Raw genomic sequence first — 9,626 nt, 5'->3', positions numbered from 1 at the left:
AAGGACCAGACCAGACCAGAACTATTGAAGGTGACACAACACCAAATTGTCTGCTTTTCACGTCATACTTGCGTCACCTGCACCCTACCTCCTGCCATCCTGCTTACATTTCTGTTTAATTTAAAATAAATCACAGTACGTTTATTATCAACTAAACTAAAGTAAACTAAACACGATGGCTGCTTTATTGGTAGCCCGGGTTGTTAACATATATATATATATATATATATATATATATATATATATATATATATATATATATATATATATTCAAATAACTCATTTACTCAACATAACTCTAAATTTTATTTAATTTTATTTAATTTATTTTTTTGATAAACTGGCCATGTTCTGGTTAATTAGGATTTTTGTCATTTTGTGTGTCGAAATCTTTGACACAAATAATAATATGGGTCAAGTTTAAGTTGCGCATTTCAACATATCAACCGGCCAACCTGCAACATGTTAACCTGTCAATCCGACACGATTGACACCCTAATAATACCCATTCATCATAGTATTAAATTACATAACTACACCTTTAATGGTCATTAGACTAATATTCGATCTTTAACAAGCCCTCAATTGCAAAATCGTACGTCACAAATGAGATAAAATCTTTTAATGATACCTCACATAGTTTATATGCTTTAACGCTTAGCTTGGCATGTTATGTCATGTTGAAAGATTATAAATGGTATAGCCATATAGTGTAGGTTGGTCACGTAGTTATTTGGAATTTATTGAAATAAGTCTACTAGTCAATTCGTTATTAATGCCTCTAGGTCCATGTTGCTTAGTGCTTCTATTTGGGACCTACAACGAAATCAAAATGTTATTTCTCTCAACTCTTGACATAAATTGTTAGAAGGTAACGTTTAACTACATACAATTCATACTCTCGATATTAAAGTGTTAGTTATTTTTTTTTAATATGGTTTTATGTTTACTTGCATATTTTTGTGAGTGCCGGACCTGCTTATAAACATCGTGTGGACATTTCTTGAAGTAGTGGGCTGAAGTTTTGGGCTTAACAGAGTGGATAAGGAGCAGGCTCATATATGGCCCATTATTTTGTAAATGCAGTGATATAACATCCAGATATGAATCTGGAGGAAAGTCTAGTAGTCACAATTTTCTCTCAAGTTCTTTCATCTCTTGAACTTGTTTTCTGTATGGTTTAGTATTGTAATCAAACCTATTGTATTTGGTTAATCATTCAAGTATTATGAAGATTCCTTCTTATATTCGTGACATGGCATCAGAGCTTCGGCTATGATCCATCACTGCTCTTCCGCATCTGTTCTCTGATTTATAGCGTTAGGGTTTCAAGATTGAAATCCGTTCAAGACGTGTTGAATCGATTGAAGCTTCCTCGGTGTTAAAAGGTGACTCTGCAACCCTGAGGGAATGTTACAGGTCGCTGACTCTTCTGATATTATTTAAGAGTGGCTTCGTAACCCTAAGTGAAGGTTACAAACCATCAGTGGAGTTCCTCTCTGTGAGATTGTTCTTGCTCTTTACTTCTTATTCTTGTTTTTTTTTATTTTTTTTTTTTGCATTAGGCATATTTTGCTGGGTTAGGGGGGGCAGTATTGTTGATTGATTATAGATTTACTTGTCGCTTTAGGCATCCTAGGGTTTCTGTGCATTATTTGTGACTGTTTAGTTTAATAATTGTGTGATTACTTCTTAATTGCCATAAAATGGGTGATGAAGGTGAGTCTAGTGGTTCTAAGACTCTTATTAGTAAGTTGGATGTGAGTGATCCATTGTACCTACATCCTAGTGACTCAAGTTCATTGTCTATTATCAATGTAAAACTAAACGGTACTGAAAACTATAAAATTTGGGCTTATGCGTTGAAATTGGCCTTATAAGCAAAAAGTAAAATTGGTTTTATTAATGGAAAATGCTTAAAATCAACAGACGATGAGGTACTTGCTAGTCAGTGGGATAGGTGCAATTCTGTTGTGCTTACCTGGATATTAAATTCTGTTTGTGATGAATTATACGTCGGTCAAGTTTATTCTGAGTCTGCCTTTGATGTGTGGGAAGAACCAAGGGACACTTATGATAAGGTTGATGGTTTGGTTATTTTTGGTCTTTATCAGAAAATAGGTTTATTAAGTCAAAATGGATCATCAGTCTCAGAGTATTATCATAAGTTGACCACTATGTGGAAGCAGTTTGATGCTATGCTTCAACTACCTTCATGTTCTTGTCAAGCATCGAAGAGCTTTAATGATTTTAATACTTTGATTAAGCTAATGCAATTTCTTATAGGATTGGACGATGTATATCAACCAGTTAGAACTAATCTTTTAACTAGAGAGCCATTGCCCACCGTGAAGACTGCTTTCTCTATCATCTCTAGAGAGGAGTCTCACAGGAGTGCTAATGGTTCTTCAAAAACTCAAACTCAAAAAAATGTTGGTTTTGTTGCAAAAGCTAATCAGAAAGGAATTTATAGAGGACCTAACCCAAATTTAAAATGCTCCCATTGTAATAAAATTGGTCATACATTGGAGAGGTGCTTTGAAATTGTTGGTTATCCTCAAAATTCTAAACCAAGGTTTGGAAAATTTAATAATCAAGGTGAAAAATCTCTTCAAAGTAATTCAAATAGTTCTAACTCTGGTAAAGCTAGTACATCATCCAACTCCACCAATGTTTCTCTTACTCCTAATCAAATTTCAAGGCTATTAGGTTTACTTGGAGATAAGAATGATGACAACTATCAAACTCCAAATGTTGGAGGTAAATTTTTCGGTAATTTTTCTCAAAATCTGTGTAGCAAAAAAATATTTTGTTTTTCAAGCGGGATTTCTTCTCAGTTTTGAGTCAAATTGGGTTGTTGATTCTGGAGCCAACCAACACATGGTTATGAGTGATAAAAATGTGTTTAATAAAATTTATGTAACTGATTTTGACATTAAAATTAAACATCCAAATGGATCCAATGCATTGGTTACAAAGATTGGTAATATAATACTAAACAACAATGTGATTTTGAACGATATGTTTGTTGTTCCAGAATATAGTGTCAACTTGTTGTCTGTATAAAAACTTGCATGTGATAACACATTATCTGTTACATTTAATGAACATACTTGTTATATTCAGGACTCACTCACAAGAGAATCCTGGTGACTAGTAATCAAATTGATGGTTTGTACTTATGTGGTGATGCTACTAAACCTGTTAAGGTGTGTTATAATAGGGTTGATCAAGTAAATTGGTGGCATACTAGGCTAGGGCATCCTGCTTTCCAAGTTCTAGATGTTTTGAAAAATGATTTAAAACTTAAAGTGCAAAATAGTTCTAATCTTTGTGAAGTTTGTCACTTGGCAAAACAACATAGGGAGCCTTTTTCCTTAAGTGAACATAAAACATCTGAACTTGGAGAGTTAATACATTTAGATGTATGGGGTCCTTATAGGGTTAACAGTAAGGAAGGATATAAGTCTTTTTTTACTGTTGTTGATTTTACTAGGGCTGTTTGGGTGTATTTGCTAAAAACTAATAATGAAGTCTATCTTAATCTTGTAAGTTTCTTTAATATGATAAAAACTCAGTTTGGAAAAACCATTAAAGCTTTTAGGAGTGATAATGGAACTGAATTTGTTAACACTCAAATGCAAATGTTTGTCAATAATAATGGTATAAGTCATCAAACTTCTTGCATACATACACCTCAACGGAATGGCATAGTTGAAAGAAAGCATAGGCATTTGTTGAATATTGCTAGGTTTTTGTTGTTTGAGAGTGGTGTTCCTTTGAATTTTTGGTCTGAATGTGTTCTAACTGCTACTTATTTAATTAACAGGACTCCCTCTTCAGTTTTAGATGGTAAATCTCCATATGAGTGTTTGTTTGGCTTTAAACCCTCTCTTAACCACTTGAGAAATTTCGGTTGTTTGTGTTTTAGTACCATTTTAAATAATACAAATAAGTTTGCTAAAAGAGCTGATAAGTGTGTTTTTTTGGGATATTCTTTTCAAAAAATGGGGTACAAATTGTGGAATATTGAAACTAAACAAGTTTTCTTTTCTCGTGATGTCAAGTTTTATGAAACTGTTTATCCATTTAAAGATAGTTATAGTATGAAAATAATTGATAAAACTGTTGATTCTTTTTTAAATGCTTTAAATTTTTTTGATCTTTTTTGTGATAATACCGAAGTTATCTCAAGTAGGACAAATCCCGATGATGAGGAGAGGGAGCCTAGAGATACTAACCCTAGTGAACAACCTCCTAGTACTAACAATCATATTGAAGACGGGGTTAAGGATCAACAGTTTGTTGAGAATGAGCAGCCTAACAATCTTGATTCTAGTCCTAGTGAGGGAGTTTCTAGTGGTGGTACAAATGATGAGAGTAACTCTCCTGAGGGTAATGTCGGTCCTATTGGTCAAAAAAACATGAGGAGATCATCTAGGGAGTCTAGATTGCCGAAAAATTTGCATGATTATTGTTAGGGCACGGATTTTCAGTATCCTCAGCAAAGGTTATGTTCGGAGCAGATTCATGATGCGGTATCCTTCAAGGAGACAGGAATCCTAATTACGTTATATAACTAACATGATCTTTGCTACTTTCCATGTTTACCAGGTCAAAGACGGTTGATTGATCACCCGAGAACTCGCACTTGCTGTTATTAGGACGTGACCAATAAGGAAACGTGCTGATGAGGAGGATTAATGGCTAATTGATTTAGTCTAGGAGTTTCCTTAAATATAGGATTTTTAGTTAGACTTTATTTGTTATAAATAGAGCTCAAAACTAATGATCAAACACAATCTCTAGACACACGAGACTTACTAGTACTCGCATTCTCTGTAATCACGATCAAATTTAAGCTCCACCATTGTAATCACCTATGTTATTAATAAACCGGTGGTGATAGTTTTCACCGCCCGGGGTTTTTTGCTTGTTATCCAAAGGATAACGGGTTTTTTCGTCGCAACAAATCCTTGTGTTCAAGCACTTTTACTTTCATTTTATACAAGCACCTAGTCCCGATTACTAATTTAGTTACATTACCATTGTCAATTTTTGACCAAAACAATTTGGCGCCCACCGTGGGGCTATCGGTGCTTCAATCCATTAATTCCGTTTATTCCATTCACCTTCATTCTCTTTACAATGGCCTCACAACCAAAAACCAGTTCAGTCTCTGCTCCGGTGGTTACTACAGCTACAAGTGTCAACCCAGGACTTCCACCACTGCCGAAGAAAAATACTCAGCCCAGAGGAGAAATTCCACCATTCATAGGGTCCTCCACACGGATAGACCTGGTTATTTCTAACAATGATATTTTTGCTTTGATGAAACAAGTCAAAACGCACATGGAGTAGCAAGAGAAGATCAAGGCTATTCAAGGAGATTGAAGGAATCAAGAAGAAACCAGGGCATGAGGCTACCCCAATCATGCCCAGGGTCCTTGATTTTGATTCTCCAGGATCTTCTATCCTTCAGAATCCCGGATCCTTTGGGACACAATTAGCAAGGATTCCACCACAGCGGCAATCAGGATACTGGGAAGCTTTTCCTTCGGTATCCTCAGAGTTACCCGGACCAACGAGGCCAGGGTCCGTCAGCATGCAGCCTCGCTCAACCATGCCAGCCGGCATATTTTCATCAGAATCCCCTATGATATCCTCAGAAGTGCATGTTGGAGATGACATCCCTATGCAGGCACCACCTTATCCTGAGGATACTATCAATGGAGGAATTAACCATTCTGGCTCAGGATACCAAAGACGTTACCAGAATCTTGGTAACAGTTTACTTAATTCTAATTTATACACTAACCATGGATCTGTGCAGGATAAGGGGAAATCTTCTGATATAGCCAGGGAGTTACAAAAAATGAAGGACATGATCTCCAGTATCCCCGGGATAATCCGTCCCATAGCTGAAGTCCCAGCGGGCAGTCACAAACTTTCCAGGTTCACTTGGCCCATATGCGACGTGGAGATCCCCAGGAATTCCAGATGCCCAACATGAAACTTTATGATGACACTACGGATCCTGAGGAGCATGTGGCTAAATACAGGGAAAGGATGGAGGTCAACCCTATTCCCGCAGAAATCAAAGAAGCCTGTCTGTGTAAAGGGTTTGGTTCAACACTAACAGGGCCGGCCCTCAAATGGTTATTAAGTATTCCTTCCAATACTATCACTTCCTTTGCTCATTTAATTAACTTGTTTAATAATCAATTTTCTTGTAGTAGATCTTTTGAGAAAATGACAGGTGATTTATATAAAATTGTTCAGCATAATAATGAATCCCTAAGGGATTACATAATAAGATTTAGCAGGGAAGCTTTGGAAATCCCCAACCTCGACATGGCAGCTGCTGTTGAAGCCTTCAAGATGGGGCTTAGGAAGGATTCTCCTTTCTATGATGACCTCGTCATGACTCCATGCAGGAATCATGGAAACTTGGTTATCCCGAAATATAAGTCTACCAACAGGAAGTCCGACTCTCCACAAAAGTTTTCAGACCGAAGCCTTATTCCAAGCAGGATAATCCCAAGATTAATGTTGTGGAAGAAGACGAAGACTACGAAGAATATCCTAAAATATCCGAATATTGCTTTAACCTTGATATTGGTGGTGTAATTTGTGCCATGCAGGATTTAGGTGACAGGGCCAGATGGCCTAAGAAGAATGAGAAGCATGGATCAAACAAAGACAAGTCAAAATGGTGTGCATTCCATGAAGACTTTGGCCATCGCACTGATGATTGTATAGCACTTCGGAAGGAAATAGGATACCTTCTCAGCAAAGGACTCCTGAAGGAACTATTTGGAAAAAACAAGAACAAAATCCAGGATCCAGTCAAGATACCTGAAAGGGCACCTTCTCCACCACCCGGAGCTAAGGTGGTATCCTTCATCTCGGGAGGATCTGACATCTGTGGAACCTCGTATTCTGTGGCTAAGAAACGTTCCAAAGAAACAAAAATGGACAACGGAGAAAGACCTCTCCGTACTTCCACATTGACGACTCAAAGAATCATATCCTTCGATGAGGAAGATATATGTGACCTTGTGGATCCCAACCATGACGGTTTGGTAATTACTTTATGTATAGCTAACTGTTTTGTGCGCAGGATACTCGTCGATGGAGGAAGCTCTGTGAACATTATCCTGATGGAAGCCCTCAAGAAAATGGATATCCCAGAAACAGAGATTATCCCGAAATACTCAGTTCTTGTTGGATTCAGTGGCAAAACCAAGAACACCTTGGGAGAAATCAAACTTCCAACATATATTGAGGGAACTAACTCCCTACAAAAGTTTTGCGTTATTGACTCTTTATCTTGTTGTAATGTGATTTTAGGCAGGCCCTGGATCCACAGCATGAAGGCAGTACCCTCGACTTACCATCAGTGTGTGAAACTCCCAAGTCCCTGGGGAGTCATCAAAATTGAAAGTGATCAGCAAGATGCCAAGGAATGTTATGCTTCGTCAATGAAATGGACTACAAAGCCTACTCAAGCATAGCAATTACAACAACAACCAGGGAAGGTCCTGCAAGCAAGAGAGCAAAATGTAAAGGAAGTATCTTTGTATCCTCAAGATACTGAAGTTAAAGTATTGTTGGGAACAAGTATTCCTGAGGATATTGAGATGGAATTAATATCCTTTCTAAAGAAAAAAGCACCGGCTAGAGTAATGGCATCCTCAAGATTCACGGGTTTGCTACTCATGACTGAGTCCCGGATTTGCATAGGTAAACCCCCAATGTATTTGTCAAGCTCACGCTCAGCCGGGGTAACCAAATGAGGGACGAGAATGCTCAACTCGTGGAAACGGAGTGAGTAAGCGGCGTTATCACCACTATCTTACTTGTGGTTCCAAAATTCCTCCTCAAGCTTTTGAAGTTCGTGTTTGGGACAAAACTTCTTCATCATGAGTGCCTTGAGGTCGGACCCTGGAAGAACCATAGCCGCTTCCGACCCTTGGAGATGCATGACACTACCCCACCATGTTAGAGCGGTTTTTCTAAACATGCTTGAAGCAAAATTTGTCTTTTTCGCTTCAGGGCACTCGCTATATGTAAACACATTCTCCATAGACTCGAAACATTGCAACAAGGTAGTCGCACAGTTCGTACCCCAGAATTCGGTTGGGTTGGCACTAGTAAATTGCTTATATGGGTAGGATACGGGTTTGGGTTCAACGGGTGCAACAACGGGTGGAGGAGGTTGGGTAGCTTGGATTTGAGTTACAAGTTCGGGAATCACAGCGGCCATTTGCTTGATGATAAAAGCAGCCATACATCGGTTGGTGATCTTGCGCGGTCTTAGTGGAGGCATGCTAAAAGATTATAAAGAAATGGAATAAGTTTTAGGTAAAAAAAAGAAATGGATATGAGAGTGTATAAAATAAGAATAAGGTGAAGTTAAATTTTCTTTTTGATTGTGAATCCTAGAGTTAGTGAGCAGTAGATGTTAGTGTTAGATAAAATATAAATCTTTGTATATAAACAACAAACTGGAAACAATCGTAAATGATTTTGAGATTTTGAGGGGTTAAAGCTTAAAAATTTGAGATTTTGAGGTTTATAAAGTCGGAAAATCGTACATGAACCACCATGATTTGATATTCCAACTCAAAAAAAAATTTTTATAAAACACAACGTTGGAGTCTAAACATGTGCACGAATCACCGCAATTTTTTTCATGTTTTCGACTCAAATAACGATAATAACACCATAAATCGGGATACAACGTCATGTCAAAGCACTAGTCCACGAATCACCGTAGTTCTATTTTTTTGACACCGAAAAATTAGGATGGCGACCGGAACGCTCGCATTCGACTACTTAAAGTATTCACATGTATAACATGGTTTGTGGCCTAGAAAACGAGCACTATAATCCCACCATTCCAGGTAAGTAAATCACCTTCGATTCTTGGAATCTTTTTGTCAAATGGTCGTTTTATAATGTCTCGCTTCCTATGAGGGCTACGAACCCGATATAAATGCAACCTTTAAGGGATTATAAACAACGGGATCCAAGTTAATCTTGTAATCCATAAAACACATTGAAAATCTACTTTTTGTGTTTTAAGGTAAGGATACCTTGGAAATACTATGAAAGTGTGTGTATGTGAACATTTGGGATATTGGTGAATTGTAAACAACTTTATAAATAATATGCGATATGAACAATCAAAATAGAGTAAACACGTATGAGCACACGTATAGGACCCTAAGCATAACAATGCTAGGTCGTTACGTCTAACCACCTATCCTATTGTCATGGCTCTGATACCAATCTGTCACACCACGACCAAAGGCGACGGAACATGCCGAGGTGTAACGATTGTCCATAAGCACATGACACTAATTAAAGTGATAGTATTTAACAAACTCATTTTATTTCACAACATCGAAAATGTCACATAACAATTATCCATAAAATAACCATAAACAAGATATCACAAAATATGGCAAATTTGATATTGTTCATTTTTACTAATATCCTAAGGCCTTTGATGTCGTTTTCTTCACAGTCATAAATCAACCAAGATGCAAACCTGCAACATTTCATAAAATAAAGTTTGTCAACACAAAGGTCGGTGAGCAATTCATAAGTTTAATCAT

At 37.3% G+C, this 9,626-nt stretch overlaps 1 protein-coding gene across 1 annotated transcript; it reads left to right on the top strand.

Moving 5' to 3' along the window:
* The first annotated feature begins 1,706 nt into the window (after positions 1-1,706).
* On the top strand, positions 1,707-4,481 carry LOC143623340 (uncharacterized). The gene is made up of 4 exons (XM_077094274.1): positions 1,707-1,830; positions 1,930-2,760; positions 3,127-3,852; positions 4,186-4,481. The coding sequence occupies exons 1-4, from the start codon at positions 1,707-1,709 to the stop codon at positions 4,479-4,481; spliced, it is 1,977 nt and encodes a 658-aa protein (XP_076950389.1).
* Positions 4,482-9,626: the final 5,145 nt, after the last annotated feature.

This window comes from Bidens hawaiensis, unplaced genomic scaffold (assembly GCF_021521415.1).
Source record: "Bidens hawaiensis isolate Kalapana, Puna unplaced genomic scaffold, B.hawaiensis_p1.1 tig00003378_1, whole genome shotgun sequence".
NCBI classification, from domain to species: Eukaryota; Viridiplantae; Streptophyta; class Magnoliopsida; order Asterales; family Asteraceae; genus Bidens; species Bidens hawaiensis.
Note: the sequence above shows the minus strand (reverse complement) of the source record. Positions and strands in the feature narration are given on the sequence as shown.